Here is a 20,603-nt window from a genome sequence, read left to right on the forward strand (position 1 = left end):
ACTCTGACTACTTGGTGAAGTAAACAGAGGAGGACATGGAGCAGTATGTCTGCAAGGGTGGCATGCTGTATCAATTTTCCTTCCTGGAAGGGTGTTGTGAGACTAGTAGGGAGCCGAAAACACATACTGAGAAGCGAAGCTTAGACTGTAAAGGCAGCTGCGAGTGTCTGCAACGTACCGCCGGGCCTGTCGGCGTCGGGAGAGGGGTTCTCGGGGTCGTTGTCCTCCCTCTTGACTGTCTGCGGCACGGCGTCGTCCATCTGGCAGCAGTCCATCACCACGTTCTCGTACTCGCGTCCGCTGATAATGTAGTTGACGCAGATGATGTTCTGCTCGTCTGCGTTCTTCGAGTTGCAGACGACGGTGGCGCACGTCTGCACCCACGTGTAGCCTCCGCTCTTGTTCATTAACCTGTAATACTGCGTCATCACCTGCCCCTTGTTGATCACTGCAACCGAACGAGAAACGACAGTCAAGTTATAAGCTGACATGAAAGGAATCATACGAGTATATACAGAAGCTGGTCAGAGCAGTGTGAATATCCACGTAAAGAGAGAGAGAGAGAGAGAGAGAGTCGTATGGCATACGTCGTAAGGAGAACCAATGTCGTTCAGCCTCTAAGGTGATACGGTTTTCTGCCATGCGATGCCTGAAGATTGTGCCTAAAACATCAGTTTTTTTCGAAAAAATTTGATTGCCTATTTCACATCTTCAGAGTATTTACTCTCAGATCCAAAAACGATTTGTCTCTATTCGAATTACAAGAGCGTCACAGCTTTCAATGTTGTCAAGATAGTACCTGTCTATGAGAGACTTGCATCTGATTCACTGCTGACAAGATGCACTGACAACAAGACACAAAATTCAAATGAAAGTTGGCGCAGTATCATTTGGTTCAAGTGTCCCAAAGAAAAAAAGAAAAGAAAAAGGAACATCTTTGGGGTCTTCTAGAAGCTGTTTCTCTGTACAGTATGGGGTATTTGAAGATTGAAAAAAGCAGCACTGCTTTATCACCTTCCCAGAACAAGATCTGCTTGCTTAGAGATCAATGACGGATCAAGCAGGTCACAAGATGCTGCCTGAAGAACGAAAAACTAAAGGAAAAGGCTAACTTGTCTTGAAAACACAAAAGAGGAAGCCTTACTAGAGCAGGAAGGGAAAACGTATGGTGCTGGTGAATGTTAATGGGTATGTGTCTTGTACGAGTATTCATTTTTTAATAACATTTTAAAATCCATTTTCCCGTAAGTTTGTTTTTCTTAGTTCAATGGCCTCTTTTTTATCGTAAATGTTAACCAATCTCAATGAAATGTTTGCAGGAAGTAGTCTTCAGGTATATGCATACTTCCATGCAGCCATATTATCGAAAATGTAGTTTGCCATATATATTCTGACAGTGGCATGGAAAATTTGAGTTTTCAGGGTACCTGGCTCACATTTTACCTCCAGTTCATGTGTTCTACATGAGACTCTGCACATTCTAAGTACACTGAGCAGACAACCGCAATATCTGGCATGACGTATCAAACGAGATACATCATAACTCATGTTCATTTTGCACTGACTCTGATGTAATACTAAATGAAGAAGATCTAGAATCTTGTGAATAAAAAATTTGAAAAATTTTGAAACCATTGTAAATTTGTAAGTGTTGTGTGAGCCACAATAAAGTACACATGAGAAGTAATGTGGTTAAGCACAGTACTCTATGTTTTCCAGCAACAGGAATGAGTTCGTGTTGCCTCTTGTGCGCACAACGAAAGGAATAGAATCCAACATTCTGTCTGCTTTTTGAGTATATAGCTCTGCATAAGTCCTCAGCTGGGTCTTCGCAATAACTATTTTTCCCCCGTTTGTATTAAACATCACATTAAACTTATATCGTATTTTTTTCATTTTTGGCTCTCGCTGGACGCAGATTCTTCTTTTGATCAATGGTAATAGATGAAGCAACACTTAATCATCACAGGGAAGTACAATCACTGATCAGTTGAAGTATTAACCACGGAATTTCTCGGAGTTAGCTTAACTAACATCATGCGTCGTATGGCGTTATTCGACAACAACCAGAAACAGGAAGTAGTGCTAAGATTGCCTTTCCACCATCTCGAGATTTTTTGTACAATTTTTGGATAACAATAGTCAAAAATGTTTGATAACGGTCGTCTGAAAATTATTCTTGAACTTACATTAGAGTATTCCACCCCCGCTGACTCTATTACTTTGTTATATTTTGTACGTGGTTACGCAAATAAATGGACATTTTCTTATCTTTTAAAGCCCTGCTACATTCCTTATTTCACCATAGTCAAGCAGCCATAAAATCCACATACCATCTATAATTTTTATACGTGGAAATTATATGAAAGGGAAAGCGCAGAATTTATTTCCTATTTCATCGAGAAATGAACCGCTAAGGAGGACTTTTTAACACACTGCAGCCATTTCATTTCACAATAAAAGGGAGGACGAGCATGAAATAAGCACAAAAGCAAAATTATTTAAGGCAGAAGACGTGAGTCCATGTATGTTTTTTTTGAAAGATTCGATTTCTGAGCGCAGCCAATAATAAATGAACAGAAGACCTTAATAGAAATTGCTCTACGAGTAAAATAACCACAACGCCCGTCTAGACACTGATAATAGTTTTAAGTTAAAAGGTACTTCTTTCCACTGGTTACAAGTCACGAACCATGCTGAGAAGAGGCTCAATGAAAACTTTTGTATGTTTCTAAGTACTACGAGAGGTGATGTGACACACGATGGAAAGTTTTCATGCTAATGTTAGTATATGGGCTTCGACACGGAAAGAATCTAAATACTTTTCGATTCTGGATATCGTAATGCAAGCTACAATAACAATAGCTATGGCAGACAGAGAGTGAAATAATGAAATGAAAGTTACATTTGTTCTTGTTGGTTTCCTTGTGCCGTCATATGCTATATCTTTGCTGCTAATATTATGAACTTCGCTATATGTCAGCTGATAAATTCTGTTCTCGTTCGTTTTCGATTTACATGATCGGAAACTCAAAGAAAAATACTTCGTTTTGTAGAAAAGTTTTGTATACATAAATTCCCAAAACAGATCTTACGTGTTGTATTTTGGATTTCACTGCTTGAAACTTCCGTTACAGTTTCTTATAAGCGCCTTCGCTGCGCTGTGTAGTTAGACTAGACATGTGTGTCAAGATCTCTGTATGAAGATGCAGAGGGATTTACTTTAAACTTATGTATTCATGGAAACTTGTCATCCCAGTCAGAAATATTATTTAAATAAAGTCGATGACGATGAAACTTACAGCAGCAATCAGCCTCGGTAAACATGTGGAGACGAAAAAGAAATCTTCCTCGGAGACTATTGGTTGATGCTACAACACGTTCCATTTACTCACTGTATAAGATGACGAGGCAGTGATGATGAACTACGTAGCAGCGTACACATTATTGTACTATTGTTTTACGCTAAGATAGGAAACTGTGAGAAAATTACTTTCGGTTATTTTAAAAATACAGCGAACAATTCGAGATTAAAACTCTCTTCCAGAAAAGAGAATTAAAGCAAGATTCACAAAGTTCTCTATGTCCATGCAAATAGTTCCGTTCGATGTTATAGCATTAACTTCCATGGCAACTGGACATTTGTCTTACAATCCAATGTCTCAGAGATTTTGCAGAATAACTAATTTTTTCTTAAAAGAGCTAGAGCCAAGCCGCCATTACAAACATTGCGGAACAAGACGTACTGAATAACAGCTTTCGGGACAATCAAAATATTTGTAAAGACTTGACTTAAGAGTTCTCGCGAGGCTGCATGTTTCAGGAAATTCATGTTACAGTGTCAATAGAAGATATTTCACATTAAAAAAGCCACGTACTTTAACCTTATCTTTAACTTTTAGTTCTTTTATTGCTTCCCACAGGTTACATGATTCATTGTGAACTCTTGTTTTCAAAATGGAAATATTTCTTCGAAATTTTGCAGAGACAGTCACCTTGCATCATTTACGAAAGAAATGAAGCAAACCAGACTGTTTGGAAGCGGATCCACAGCTCTGCACATAGTTAACAAATACCGCGTTTTCAAAATTGTTATTCTTGTTGCCTGGTAAGAGAGACCCACTTGGCACTGCTTAAACCGCAATACATATTCCGGCCACCTTACCTTTCAATTTGAGCACGTTTTAGGATACTTTTGATAGGTGTTTTACTACCTACATTAACAGATGTGCTGCACTCGTTTTTTTCATTTCCTTGACACTCTCCTTTCGATATCTTGTACGGTTCACGATATAAAAGTGGTGTTACACCTTACGCGTTTCACCCTCAATATGACACAACGATAACTCAGACCTTTACACTCGAACAAAGCTGACACGTGGCGCATTTGGTATAGCAGTTCAGCTTTAAGACCGAAAGCTTCCCAATGAAATTGTGAATCATTTTGTGCGCGATTCCCTATCAGATGGCAGCAATATAACTTCGCGGTAAGGCCTTCTCACGGTTCAGAGCTCCCGAACGTAGAATAATCAAAGGGCAACAAAAACGGGGAAGAGAATTAAGGCGAATTTGTTTATGAACGTAGCAGAGCGAGCCGAGTGGCGCGGGCTCGTCGCACGGCGGGGGACGCGCCACAACTTGAGATGTGCGGCACATCCGCCCGCGCGCGCGACTTGCATACGCAAGCGCCGCCCTCTACAATCGCACCAACAATTCAATAGTCCTCGTTCCGACACACACAAAAAGTGCGCACAGGGGATGAGGGAGGGTTAGAAGCCGCGCGGCTCGTGGACAAAAGTGTGGAAATTGGCCAAATAGCGCTTAAAAATACCCCAGCGGCGCGCGCCCGCCCGGCTCCGCGGACACGCCGAATAAAACATAAAACACATTAAAAATTTCCCTCACACACACTCTAACTGAATTCCTCCTCGAGACGCGGCCTGCTTCTTTTCTTTTTCCTTGGCAGACTGAAATCCGTCGGAGGTAGGTCGGTGTGTTATTAACGCTAATTAAATTAGCAATTCCCATCCCGCTCAAATCGCGTCACGGCATTCGTAGCACGCTGCGGTATCTGTGTGTCGCGGCAGGTGGAATTTTAAAAAGAGAGCGCTGTCCGCTCACTGTAGTCTGTAAGAGGTACGGACTCTACTTACGTTTTCGTTAGTCTTCAACGGTGGCGTTTTCAGAAAGTGTAACATGTAGACGAGTGAAAGGTTATCGAGAGAATCTAACACGCCGAAATTCTTGTATATGGATTTCTAATACAGTAATCCAGCTTTTTTCGCTGCAGCTCCTGTGTCCTCCAGTCCTTACATTATGAGCTCCCTAAAGTTCTTCATGGGCGATTTTTATGGTCTCCTCCCCACGCACATTATTTTCGCCACTTCTCTGGAGATTGTTTCCTGCATTATCGTATTTCGTCTTTTTACCTGAAAGAAATTTTCGTTTCGTCAGATCAACGTTTGCTTTAATGAGCCTCTGCGATGGTTTTAGCTATGTCCCGCCCTGGAACTGGATTCTAGCTTTACAAAATGCAGCCGAAAGGTATTGGAAGAACAGTCAGGAACCAATAATTTGCAGCTCTGTTATGATAAAAGAATTGAAAGACCTGTTAGGAGACAGGTAGCTGTAGAAATGTTAAGGGACATATAATGGATACGTAAAGCAGGAAAGTCCGTTACACGCTCTCGGATAATACTGCTAGAGGATCACTGCTCTCGAATTACTGCCTTGCATAAAACTCTAATACGCCGAAAACCTACAGCTTCCTTTTGCTTTCAAGTCCTCTTGTTCACGTCCAAATGCGTCTTTATCTCTACGGTTTTGTTTCTTTTCCAAAGCTCTGGAGTGACTGTACGACTTCCCACGTCAGTAACTTCTGCCTGTCTTGCCTGTATGATCCACCTTTAATTGAGGTAGTTTAATATGGTCAGAAATGTGGACTGAACTTATTGAACCAAATGTGTGATACTTGTTTTACACTCCGTTCCTTATAAAGAGATACTGATGAAATTGATTACACGGAAGGAGTAGAAAAAGTGAATGAAAATGGTCTTTTAGGATAGTATGAGTCTCTATTATAAATGTAACAGAATTCATCAAACCGTCAGTCCAGTTGCATCCTAGTATGATACTACATCCTGTTGAACATGTGGTGGCAAGAGCAAGAATTTTCAGCAAGTTTGGACAATGCAGGTAATGGAATATCTTATTTAAGTACTCAGCCGTAGGAAGCACAGGGGCAAAAGGATGTTTCAGTTAGATCATTCCTTTAGGAGATTAACTTTTTTTGTTAATGTAGATATTTCTCCTTGCTCTATGTTCATATTGTCATAAGAGGCAATGGTATCTGACAGAACTAAATCTGATTCATCATTTTCGGTCTTCAGACTTTGATGAAATACGAATTTCCGTTCTCACTTTTTCTTCTTCGTGAGGAATCATCAACAAAGATTACTGCGAAAAAGGGGTCTTCTCTGACAGGTAGAGTGATGTGTGGACTTATTAACTTCATTTTGAGTGAGAGATGCTGAATATGCAGTGGAAATAAAAAGTTACTGAAATCCAAATCCTAACGTTGGGCCCTACCCATATTTTATAGGCTGACGTAAAGATAGTGAAATATAAAAGAAAGTTTAGTGACATTCTGAAACCTAAATTCATAATTTTTTCTACGGAAACTAGAGCTTGGACGATAGAGACAATTGCAGTAATGTTATCCTTACCAAAAGACCAGAAATCCTAATCGAACGCACTTGTTATCCTGATGTTAAGCGTTCTGGTGCTTGTGATGACAGTTGCAGCAGATGTACCCACTGCGTGGTTAACAATATCTGAGATGGACAGAAAGAAGCAGGCTGATGTTGTTAACGCTGCAGATAATCGTTCCCTGATGAACGGCACAATGCGAATTCACGCGTACATGTATTCTGACGAGCCACTCGTGGCGGCTATTGATTGAGGTGAATTCAGCCGCACCCACTGCAGGCCACGCTGGCACGGAACTTCTGACAGATGAAATGAATATACACATATTGTCACGAAACTGGTACCCTTAGAGAAGTTTGTGGGTTCACTTCCAGGTGGTATCACAAAGATTCAGCACAAGCTATCAAAGTAGCTATTAGGCTGTGCAGAACATCAGGGCAAGTATGACCAACAGGACAGGCTGTGGTGGAGGACTCTACTGAAGAGCAAGACGACGGAGGACAAATGATATCAATGACAATGTGAGATGTAGCTCGCATTTGCAGGAAAAAGAGTTGCTCTCTGTCAATCCTCATTCTCATCATGTAGTCAGCAATCAGAATGATCCAGTCAAATCTTACTCTTTAGGAATATTAAAACAGCCTAAAATTCAGTTACAGGCTGTTGGTTGACTCCTGATCGTGGCAGTGACAGCTAGTTTCCTGAGAGGTCTGCAGCTGCTCACCTCACCTGTTATCGTTGTATGCGCCAGTGGAAATTGCGCAGGGGCGTGTAAATCAATATGTGGTGAGACATAAGAAATATTTTGTACGGCTAACGTAGAGAGATTAGCTGGTCTCAAAGATGAGGACGCCCACATGATTCTTGTTTATATGGTTAAGCGCAAACGCAAAATACTATTGTAAAGTGAAACTGTTCCAATTTTACATGATGCATTTATTCTGACAATAGAATGTGAATGTAACCAACGTGAAAATAAACTTGATGTTTTATCTAGAACTTAAAATCATGAAGTTGTATCTCAATGACTGGCGATGAAACATTAAACAATGTTTTTTTTACGTTTATGGTGTCGAATACATTTGAAGTTAATGACGAACTATCCAGTTTAGTAGAGTGAAAGGAGTGTTGAAGTCTGTAGCAAAGCAAATAACACAGACAAATACTGTTAACATCATATTTACGTCAGACTGGATAAGACGATTTTGGTTTGGGATGACTCAATTTATGTCGAGCTTATAAGAGAGAGGGAGCAAATGAAGATAAGATGGGAGATATGATACTATGTGAAGAATTTGACAGAGCCCTTATTAGAAACAAGTTCCCTAGAATAGACGACATTCCCTCAGAATTATTGACAGCCTTAGGATCCAGCTATGAAAAAAAGTTATTCCACCTACGAACAATTTACGGAAATGCAGGTGACATCTTCAACTTGGCGGTTGTTGAAACGTCACCCAACTGTGTACTATAAGGTGTCTGGGCAGTTTATACACCGGGAGAAACTCAAGTGCGCAAGATACACTGCCTGACATAACAAGTGAACCACCCGGAAGAGGGGAGAAAACGAAAGGAAACTTCAAGAAACTGAGGAGATATGTAATGTTACTCTGGTGATTACGAAGATGGGTCAAATTTACAAATAATTGGCAGCATGAGCCTTCTTATCAGTGTGACGTTGCACTTTATCTGGCCTTGATGCATACATTGATTTGGTAAGGAACGGATTTATAAAGCCGTCGTAACTTCTCCTGACCAAGCTAGCCCCCAGATGGTTCTTGATATACTAGATACGGAATTGAATGGGACGGAATAGACTTCTGTGCTGGTCCCACATATGTTATATCGAGGACAGACCTGGGTATCTTTCCCACGTGAGTACCTCATCATCAAGCACACAGATCACAGAGACACGTGCAGTGAGTGGACAAGCATTGTCCTGTTGAAAAATGGCACCACGATATTACCGCATGAGAGTTAACACATGAGGACGCAGAATATCTTTGTCATATCCTTCTGCCATCAGAGATCTCTCAATCACTGAGAGACGTGACCTGAGGTGATATCCGATGGCTCCCCGCACTATGACACCACAAATAACACCGTTGCGCCTCTCCAAAATATTGGAAGCATGAAACATCTTCTGAGGTCGCCGCTACACTCGCCGACAATGGTTATCCAGGATAGTGCAGAACCGCGATTCATCGCTGAACACAGTTCAGTGCCATTGAGCAGCAGTTCGTGCTTCACGATCACGGCACCATTCCAAACGCAGCCGTTTGTGTTGTTGTGTTAACGGCAGCTTACACATGGAAATATAATAATTTAGTATGGCTGCTGCTAGTCTCTGATCAATGGTGTCGGATGACACAAAGAATGTTGCAGGAAGTCCATTACTTTTTCTCGGATAGCATGTGCAGATGCAAAAGGATTACAATGTGCTTGGTCCGCACTACGATAATACTCCTTTGAGGTGGTCGGTCATGGTGGAGCACAACCTTGACGATGAGTATGCCTGCCCTCACGTTGTCATGCAGTCCATCATGAGGCTACTGTCACATCCGAATGCCCCGCAAATCTGGATATTCATCGACTAGACTAGCTGGCCAAATGGAGATCCACAATGAGGCCCCTTTCAAATTCTGTTAGATGGTGATAACACTGTGCGGCGTTTCAGTGGATGTGACCCCCTATGAAGGTTCAGGACAGTCAACCAGAAAGGATGTGGTGAGACCTGTGTCACGCCCAAGACATGAGTGAGACAGCATTAAATTAACATTCATTTATTATTGAGAGTTTTACGTGATTCAGTCTCCTCCTCGGCACAGTTTCTAGCAGCCTTGCAGCGTCCGCGTCACAGAAACATTCTGAGTGGTGCACCCATCATGGAATCTGCCCCTAGTGTCAAACGCAGTCAGTTCCGTGGCCTCATGCAGGGTAGAGCAGCGGCAGGCATATCTTCACAGCCTAGTGTGACTGAGCATGTCAGCAGAAGCCTCAGCACACTCGTTGAGTGTAGTTGCAATTAGGCTTGCTTGCCTCCAGGTATCTACACACTCCTGATGAGAGTTGTGACAGCGAAAAGATGGAAGTCCCAACAGTGACATGGAGGACAGCTCGAGGGGCGATCCCAGCATACTGCTAGTATTGCGGTATTTGTGCTGCCAACGAACGCCCTGCTCTCAAATTGGATAGCTTGTAGTCAGACAGATTAATTCTTTATCCAGAGAAGACCTGCACGGCCATCATGTTGTCAGTCACCGTTGTGACATGCAGGAATTGCAGCTCACAGAGTTGAAGTTTTCCCCCACAGCTAGTTTGCTGCCGACTTGTAGAAGTAGACTCTAAACTGGCAATAGCCGGCAACACTTCGTCATAGGACAGCGGGTCATCCTGCAACCAAAGGAGCTGGTTTTCCGTAGGTATCAGTGATGCAGGTGGGATGACCAGACTCTGATCCTGACTGGAAGGAAAGGGAGCGCTGTGTAGTAGTCAATGACGTGATTCCCCTGTACGGGTGCCCATATGTGCTCCAGTTTTTCGAGCATGTCGGCCTTATCTGCTGAACTAATGTTTAGTTTCAGAGCTTCAGAGCGTTCTGTTATGCAAGGTTTACAGTATGGTTCAAATGGCTCTGAGCACTATGGGACTCAACTGCTGAGGTCATTAGTCCCCTAGAACTTAGAACTAGTTAAACCTAACTAACCTAAGGACATCACAAACATCCATGCCCGAGGCAGGATTCGAACCGGCGACCGTAGCGGTCTTGCGGTTCCAGACTGTAGCGCCTTTAACCGCACGGCCACTTCGGCCGGCGTTTACAGTATGAAAACCGTTCTTACATAGTATTTCGGTGTAGTTATTCCACACTGCCTCGTCACAGAATATTGTTACGCCTCCTCTACAGTGAAGTCATGGTGCTGAATCCGGTGTTCCCGACGCTCCCTCGCACAATCTGTGGCACTGTGCTCCTTGCTTGCTTGTATTTCCACGTTTCTTAGTGTTTATATTCGTTATTCAACCATTACATACAAGGTAGGGATGCAGGCATGCTACACTTGGATGTAGTTCCAGTCAGATTATTTTTTTTTTGTCCACTCCAAAACTATTTGGCGTGCAACAACTATCTCTCACAAGTATGCAGCAGCTCCATGTCCTTCACGGTGCTTACTCAACATCTGATGCTGTTCACACTGCTTTGTTTATCCTACCATGGCTGGTAACAACGCTAAATACAAGCAACAGTAGTTAGCTCTGGTGGCTCTTCTTCCTGTCACAGAGAATTGCAACTTTGATCATTCTTACTGCTAATGTTGTGTATGTGTACGAAGTTGCATTGACTGCCAACCATGTCTTCTGGGTGCTCGTTTTTGTCAGGCAATGTATCTGAGACAGGAGAAAAACCGTCAGACTTCGAGAGGAACCTAATAATTCCTAATCCAATGAAGATATGTTATGGCATGTGTGAATACTGCTGAACAATCAGTTTATGAAGTCTTGGCATGAAAGTAGTGCCACGAATTAGTTATAGAATAATTGAGAAACTGGTAGAAGCCAACCTTAGAGAGGATCAGTTTGGGTTCCAGAGAAATACGGGAACACGTGATGCCATTCCCCCTTTGGCTTTTTTCAGAAGGAACCGAAAAAAAAAGAAAACCTACGTTTATAGCATTTGTAGATTTAGAGGAAGCTTTTGACAGTGTTGATTGGAAGACGCTGTTTGAAATTCTGAAGGTAGCAAGGTAATATACAGGGGGTGAAAAGTTTTCTTTTATCAAACTACAGTTATAAGAGTCGAAAGGCATGAAAGGGGACCAATAGTTGAGAAGTGAATTAGACAGGGGTGTAGCCAATTGCAGATGATGTTCAATATGTACACTGAACATGCAATAGAGGAAACCAAGGGGAAATCTGAAAAGTGTGTTAAAGTTCAAGTAGAAGAAATAAAAAGTATACAGTTTGCCAATGACACTGTAATTCTGTCAGAAACGGCAAAGAACTTGCAAGAGCAGTTGAATGTAATGGACAATGCCTTGAAAAGACCGTATAAAATGAACGTCAACAAAAATAAAACAAATGAAGTGGAATGTAATCGAATGAATCAGGCGATGCTGAGGGAATTAGATTAGGAAATCAGACACTAAAAGTAGTCGATGAATTTTGGTTCAAAAATGGTTCAAATGGCTCTGAGCACTATGGGACTTAACATCTATGGTCATCAGTGTCCTAGAACTTAGAACTACTTAAACCTAACTAACCTAAGGACATCACACAACACCCAGCCATCACGAGGCAGAGAAAATCCCTGACCCCGCCGGGAATCGAACCCGGGAACCCGGGCGTGGGAAGCGAGAACGCTACCGCACGACCACGAGATGCGGGCGATGAATTTTGGTATTTGGGCAGTAGAATAACTGATCATGACCGAAATAGAGATAATATAAGATGCAGAACAGAAATAGTATAAAAGGGTTTCTGAAAAAGAGAAATCGGTTAATATCTAATGTACTGTTAAGTGTTAAAATATCTTTCTGGAGCTATCCGCCAGGAGTATAGCCTTGTAGGGCGATGAACTGTGGACGATAAGCTGTTCAGACAAGAAGAAAATAGAAGCTTTAGAAGTATTGTGCTACAGACGAATGCTGATGATTAGATAGATAGATCGAATAATTAATGAGGAGGTACTGTATCGAAACGGAGAAAAAGGAAATTTATGGTACATCTTGACTAAAAGAAGGGATGTGTTGATAGGAAACACTCTGAAGCGTGAAGGAACAATCAGTTTCGTAATGAAAGTAAGCGAAAAGTCTTGCCGTAGTGGTAACACTGGTTCCAGACAGGTCAACGATGTCAAGCACTGTCGGGCTGGGCTAGCACTTAGATGGGCGACCGCCCGAGTCCGCCTAGCGCTGTTGGAACACGGGAAGCACTCAACCTTTGTGAGGCAATTCAGCAGCTACTTGACTGACAACGGCCGGGAGAGTTGTGTGATGACCCCGTGCCCCTTCATATCCCAATCCAATAGGTTGAGGATGACACGGCGGTCGGTCGGTGTCGCTGGGCCTTCCGAGGCCTTTTCGGACGCCTTTAATGGAAGTATGTATGTGTGGATTGGAGTAGATTGGGTAAAAATTGTATACGGAGACAAAAGCTCGAGTACAGTAAGTACGTTTCTGTGGTTGTGCAGAGATGAAAAGGCTTGCACATGATAGACTAGCGTGGAGAGCTATATCAGACCAGTCTTCGGACTGAAGACCACACTAGCGACTGTCCGTCTCTCTTTCTTTGTTTCTTTCTCTCTTGGCATGGGTATAAAAACAGTAATGGAACGCCACGAGAGCCGATACTGTAACGTCAGATCCGATGGGTCGAGCACTGATCCCGAGCAGTAACGCTCAACGCGGCGACGATGGGAGTGACAAGCATTCGGAAGGGTTAGGGGCGTGCGGTAGGCGGCAGGCGCGAGGGCGCGGACGTGAACTTGGGCGAAATCGGGCGGGCGGAGGGAACAAAAAGCGGCTTGTCGTGAGCGGCGCGCTACGTGAGCGTCTGGACGTGAGGCGTCCACGTCCACGTGCTGCGAGTGCGAATGGCGGCTGCGGTGGGCCGCGACCTGCACCACGCTCATTACGGCGCCACCGCGCGGACACCCATTCATACCGGCTGCACGCCACCCGCTCCGGCCGGCACGCAGCAGCGATCTATTATTTTGCCGCCAAAATCTCTCTACTGATTGCAAGAAACAACATTGCAGCGAGTGTAAAAAGACTTAGAATATTCATCAGTTATTTGGAGATATCTCTCTTCTTTTTAATTTAAGGTGAGTTAGAATAGATTTATTTTTGACATTTTCAGATTTTGACCCATTATAAAATTTTTAATTTTCTTACTAAAATGGCATATAAATCACAAACTCGCATGGGAAGTATTTTATTTTTTTTAAGTATCATCTGCAAATTTTTACACGCGTTACTTCAATAGCAAATAACGTCGGTAACTTTTTATACAGGGTGTTACAAAAAGGTACGGCCAAACTTTCAGGAAACATTCCTCACACACAAATAAAGAAAAGATGTGGACATGTGTCCGGAAACGCTTAATTTCCATGTTAGAGCTCATTTTAGTTTCTTCCACCTACGCTCGATGGAGCACGTTATCATGATTTCATACGGGATACTCTACCTGTGCTGCTAGAACATGCGCCTTTACAAGTAAGACACAACATGTGGTTCATGCACGATGGAGCTCCTGCACATTTCAGGCGAAGTATTCGTACGCTTCTCAACAACAGATTCGGTGACGGATGGATTGGTAGAGGCGGACCAATTCCATGGCCTCCACGCTTTCCTGACCTCAACTCTCTTGACTTTCATTTATGGGGGCATTTGAAAGCTCTTGTTTACGCAACCCCGGTACCAAATGTAGAGACTCTTGGTGTTCGTATTGTGGACGGCTGTGATACAATACGCCATTGTCCAGGACTGCATCAGCGCATCAGGGATGCCATGCGACGGAGGGTGGATGCATGCATCCTCGCTAACGGAGGACATTTTGAACATTTCCTGTAACAAAGTGTTTGAAGTCACGCTGGTACGTTCTGTTGCTGTGTGTTTCCATTCCATGATTAATGTGATTTGAAGAGAAGTAATAAAATGAGCTCTAACATGGAAAGTAAGCGTTTCCGGACACATGTCCACATAACATATTTTCTTTCTTTGTGTGCGAGGAATGTTTCCTGAAAGTTTGGCCGTACCTTTTTGTAACACCCTGTATAGAAGGCTGTGGATTGCGGTATTACAAAGGCGAAATAATTGTTTTCTATTGGTAGTACTGTTGAAAAGAATATAGTGGATTTACGCAATATAAAACCATGTTGTATGTGGAAGTTCTAAGGATTCTGTTTCTATGGTGATCAGTGTGGGTACCAGGAAGATAATTGACAGAGTCTGACAGAACATTGTTATAAATGCAAACCAGTGAACCATACAGGACGTAGCTGTGATAGGAACTATGAAGGAACAAGTGATTTAATGGAGGCCTCTGTAGCTGTTGAAATTTTCAGTCCACCCGTGGATGAAACAGGTGTCTGTTACTGTAAGTTCTCAGGTGATGGGAACTCAGAAGCATACAACAGTGTAATAACAACTTTGCTTTATGGTGATAAGATTACCATATAGTAGGTATGTATGGATCGCTTTCAGAAGAGGATGGGCAGCAGGCTAAGGAAGCTAAAAGTAAGTTTAAGAAAGAGGAAGCTTTCTGTTGGTAAGCCCATAAGAGGTAACCTGGCAGGCAAAATTATTTTTGAAATACAACACCGATATGGGAGCAATAATACCGATGATTTGTTCAGAATGAGAAAAACCCTATTAGCCATTTCTACAAAATACTGTCAACAGATGGCAAATCAGTACATCAACCCTCCTCGGTGGGAATCCTAGTCCAAGTATCGCTACATCCAATACTCAAAAGCGTCACAGAGCGAGAAAGATTCATCCAAGTAGCTGTCTTGAAAGCCACAAAAAAAATTGGAAATTTGTGGTAAGGTCTTATGGGACCAAACTGCTGAGGTCACCGGTCCCTACGCCTACACACTACTTAATCTAACTTAAACTAACTTATGCTGTGGACTACACACACACACCCATGCCCGAGGGAGGACTCGAACCTCCGACGTGGGAAGCAGCTTGAAGGTCATAAAGCCCATTTACAGAGACCTGGCACATCCTGAGTCGTTGACGTGTTTACATGGGCAGACTCAGAATCCAAATGAGTTTTTCAACAATCTCATATAGACTCGAATATCAAAAACTGTTTTTGTTGGGACGAAGACACTAAAACTGAAGGGGAGGGGAGGGTCTGTGATGATGTTATTGCTTTTAATGATGGCGACATCGGTAGAGTGAAAGTGCTATAGCGTATGAGAATTCATGGAGCAAACTGCATCATAGAGCTTCAACGGATGGAAACAGTTTGCGTCGGTAAACCACAGTATGCAGCAAAAATGGCCAGTAATGAACGCAGAAGGAAGAAAAGAATGTAATCCATGGAAAATGATCAACAGGATGGTACAAGGTGTGGTACAGAGTGCCTCTGAGAGAGAGAGAAAAAAATAGTAAAGTTTAAGTCATGTAAAACTTTAGACACTGTTTCTGAAAATTCAGTATTCAGCTGCATTATTCCCTAAATCTTAGGAACCATGTGGCGAAGAGTATTCAAGTTTTCAATGAGTTGCAACATAGATACAATGAGTCGACTGAACAAAAACAAAAACATAATGCTAAGTATAATTAATATTATTTTGGAGCAAATACGGAAAATTATACAGAATTTTAACCATATATTTAAAAAATTGTATTTCCTGTACAACTGGCTCAAATGAAATGATTTTAATTTAGTACACATAGAATACAGCGTGTAATGTCCTGTAAAATTTTCATGTCAATTGCTATAGTGGTTTCTGAAGTACAGGGAAGCTAAGTAACAAAATTTTACAGCTATCGGTAAATGGGGTTCTAACCACCCTTGAAGTGGTAAATTCTACAGGTATGTGCGAGAAAAAGGGAGGTCGGAAATTAGGTCATTAACGACAGGGGGAAACAGATAGATGAACCGATCGTAACGTGTTCAAGGAACCATCTCAGCATTCTCTTGAAGCGATTTTAAGGACGTCACGAGAACCTAAATGTGAATCATCTTTAGCGGAGAACATGACCAATGTCTTAAAGCTGCTCCACCTCTTACGGCGTGATTGGACATCTTTCCACATTTGACGCCAAGTTTAAGCTGAAATGAGCAACTCTAAGTAGTCTATTATTTCAGAAAGACGCATTCTGTATTAGAGCCGTCTCCAAACGGTGCCGTTCTATCGAAATATCTCGAATACTATTCCTGGAAAGGAGCAAGAATGATGTTGAGTGCAAGTGCGGAAGCTGGTGGATAGGCAAAACATTGAATTACGTACAGAAAAATGGTTTTCACTGCATTTATTTAAATAATAATATCCATACTTAATTATCATACAGGCAATCAGTTGAGCCCTGCCGGCGCAGACATCAGCTTCTAGGCCACTCTTTAACCGACGTCAGCTGTCTCTAATAGCATTGCAGCAACGCTCGAAAGTGATTGGGATGCAAACGAGATCAATAGAGCTTGAGGATGGCTGTTCAAGACCTCTGCTTCCAGTTAGACTCACTCTGACTGTACACATACTCCTGACTGGATACTGGCTGGTTATATTACAAGACTGTACGGCCAGGACATGATTTGCTGTGTCATTTAGTGACCAGTCGAGTATCGGTAAATAAAGACTTCACAGTCTACCTTTCGGGATGGTAACTGTCTTCCTGTTGACAGAATATGACACTGTCTTCAGCTGACATGAATTAGGGCATTAATTATTAGTGCCTTACTTCACAGCCGGATTTCAGCTAGAGAAATTGAAGATCATCATGCGAGGCCAAAACCACGGTAATTCGAAAATGAGGCATTTCCAACTACTTATACAGTTGCCTACCGATGTGTAATCTCCTCCAAACAGTCATTCTAGCAGTAAATACGGGATTAGATTTACTATGAAGCCGAACAGCTCCGCAGCGGGTTACAACAACCCCAGTACTTTTGGAAAATTTGTAATGCAACCTCTCAAAAGGTGAAAATGATATTGACACATAAAAGGGACCTTGTAAGGCCCTCCAGTTCGACAACACGCACAGTGGCACCCACGCATCTTTACAGAGAATTTTAAAAATGTAGCTGTATTAAGACAATCTGTGTAATAGTCCCACGCTCCTGAAAGCAGACAACCCTTCGACACCCCTCCGATCCCAGATGACTGCTAGCAGGCGCCTAGGACTACATCACAGAATGTCTCAGTACAGGTGCATTTTAAACTTCTCAATAAAGTTGCGAGGTGCGAGGGTGCCACCTTGGCTGTTGTCGAACTGGGGACGGAAAGGGGGGGGGGGGGGGAAGGTCTTAAAGGGACACTTTGCCGATTTATTCATACATGTGTTGTGTCAATGTTGCACCCTTCCATGGCCAGGCCACAGGACGACGCGAAACAAGAGAGATGAAGCTGCATAAGCACCATTGGCTACTTCAGACCACGTTCAAATTTCGTCGAATGGTTTTGAACGGTCCATTATGGATGCAACATTTGCACAAGAGCAAAATCTGAGGTCGCGGTGCAGTCCACATGGTTGCGATTACGTTCAATGGAGATACAGTCCCGAAGTGTCTTTGGAGAAGAGGTGAAATGTCTGGGGGTGTCAGCTGCGCCAAAATTTGTTAACAATGTCGTCCTTCTACTCATCGCACTGCGAACTGTCGTTTTTGACCGCGAAAATGTGTGGGAATCAACGCCCCAAGGAAAGGGGTGGTTTCAGTGACGCCCTTTACGCCACCCCTTGAGACCTTTTCGTGTCGATTCTGGGCAATGATATTTTTGAAGCGAGAATCTTTCGTCTTTTGAGATAACTAACGAACTTGGCGATGCTTCATATGTCTGTAACAGCTGACTGTGGCATGAGAGCAGGTTATAAGTTATCGATGAAATGCAAATAAAGAATAATACTAAATTTCAGAACGAGTGACATAGGGAGCACAGCTCATTTTACTATTACGAACTCCAGAGAAAAATATGATTGTAGAAACTATTCGCAAGTGCCGCGGAATAACTGAAAATTTGATTTTTTGTGACTGATGATTGAAAACGTCTGCATACAGACTGGAGTGCTTTTGTGACAGAGTTCTCAACGTAAATGACCTATTAGAAAAGTAAAACGTATAAAGCAGGGTACAAATTTCTGGAGGGTCGGATAACAGTGGTTCAGTATTGAGTGTAGTTTGTTACGGACAGTGTGCTTTAGTGTATTTTAAAATATAAGTTTTGTGGTCCACTGCACAATTTCCTTGTACACACAGAAATAGTAATTTTTACAGTAGAATGGTCAACAAGGCAAGAAAAAATAACTTGAATAATTTTGAAGTGCTTTTCTGTTTTTGCGAGCTATAGTCGACCATCAATAAAGAAAGTGTCCTCCATTGAAAAGCACTGTCAATAAACAAAGACACGCAAGTCATAAGAGGGAGCGTCAATAACACTGGTAAGTTCGAATGCGTGGTAGTTAGGAAGTTAGGTTGCTGAAATCAGACCGCATTAAAAAGTGAATGTTCTCGTGTGAATGAAGAAGAATCACTCGCAGCGGGTGGTCTTTAAGGCCACCGTTCAGTAAATTCTAATGCGCTGTCCAGCTTCGCGCGTCACAAGTTAGTTGCACTCACCGGCTCCCTCTGTGGCCTCGACCAGAGCAAATGGATGATGAGTGAACAGATTGCAATAGCGGTACACGTGGTTCATTCTCCGACGAATCCTTTTGTACACTATTACGTGAGAGTTCTCAACGGAGTATGTGTTACGTGACCATCAGGAATGGAACCTGTTATCCCTTGAATGATTTTTACACTGTGGAGAAGGAAATGATGACGCATTGAGCAGAATTATACGAGCAGAGTACAACAAAACACTGGTGCTAGCTTCGACCGCTTCCATAGAAGCAACTGTGTCTAAAGAAAGCCCAACTTGAAGCTGCAGTTCTCCGTAAATCGCTTAAGGTAAGAGTAAGTATGCTCAATACCGTATTGACGGCTTATTCCTATAGCGTTTCTGTCAGGTCATATTGCATACCTTCAGTTAGCAAAAAAGTTGTTAATTATTATAACAATATGGTCGCGAAATTTGATCACTCAGACAGGAGAATCTAAATTTACTTAAATGGCATCTAGGTCCTCCCTTATGAGCGGTTTTTCTCAGTCACCTCAATTATTGTTAGATCTTATGTTAGGACTCGGTTATCTGCGGTTCACTCAGTGAGGGATTTAATCTTTATAAAGTATTACATATTTCGAAAGCAGGAAGGTGACATGCTGTACGATTAGAAACTCGACTGCAGTAGTCATGAACACCGTGGCGTTCTACATAAATAAACAAAAAGATACTTTATGCCTTTGTAAAACTAGAATTTACTAATGTGTGTTAATAGATGCTACAGAAAAACACCATTAAAACACTTAATTCGCTCGTTTCGTGCAGCCTTGTTCTTTTAAATAGGTTTTCACTGACATTCTTATGGAATCGGACCCAGTCAAAGAGTACTAAGAGGCGTGTACTTACAGTCGAGGTGGGATTTCCTCAGCTTGTTGGCGTCTTCCCCGTGGCACAATGTGTAGAGGTTCTTGCCTGTCAGTTCGTCGGCCGTGTAGTCGAGTAATTCTGATACCCTGAAACAACACACAAAACTGATCATTTCCGGTTATGCTTGATTAACGCCGCAGCAAGGAGAGCGAGAATTGTCACGACGACTATAATGGTTATTTATCTATAGGTGAGCAATTTAAAGATAATAAAGGCATAATTATTTCCCAGCTCTCCAACAGAAAGTGATTATTCTACTCTTTCTGCAAAGCTTCTCAGAATGAGTCAGTGAAAGGATTGGAAGGAGATCTTAATACGTGGTACAATGAGGGATTACCTTTTGCCACACAGATAATAGAGATTTTCTGAGCACAGCAGTATCTGTAGGTTTATCTCTCCGTCAGATAATGTCACAATAATTATAGAAGAGTATTTCTCGTTATAGAACATCTGGTTGGTCACTCAAGAGGCATGCAAATTTATTTAGGCTTACATTTCGATCCAAACTACATTCGCTACTTTTTAACTAAGCACAACAAACTGTCTGATCAAAAGTATCTGGACACTTATCAGTGAACATTACTATGGGGTGTGTCCACCCTCCGCATTTCTGACGGCTTGATCTCAGCTGAGGCTCCTTTCACTGAGGCATATAAATGTCTGTGCTGGAGTGGTAGCCCAATGTTCCTCAAGAGCCGAA

At 42.3% G+C, this 20,603-nt stretch overlaps 1 protein-coding gene across 1 annotated transcript in view; it reads right to left on the reverse strand.

Moving 5' to 3' along the window:
- Positions 1-20,603, reverse strand: part of LOC124556191 (protein trachealess-like) — a 319,751-nt gene that overhangs the window by 52,512 nt on the left and 246,636 nt on the right. The window contains exons 8-9 of the mRNA XM_047130185.1: positions 19,883-19,989; positions 179-448 (exon numbers count right to left, since the gene is read on the reverse strand). Coding sequence (XP_046986141.1) covers positions 179-448; positions 19,883-19,989 — 377 coding nt within the window. The remainder of the gene's footprint in view (positions 1-178; positions 449-19,882; positions 19,990-20,603) is intronic.

The sequence above is a fragment of the Schistocerca americana genome, chromosome X (assembly GCF_021461395.2).
Source record: "Schistocerca americana isolate TAMUIC-IGC-003095 chromosome X, iqSchAmer2.1, whole genome shotgun sequence".
NCBI lineage: Eukaryota > Metazoa > Arthropoda > Insecta > Orthoptera > Acrididae > Schistocerca > Schistocerca americana.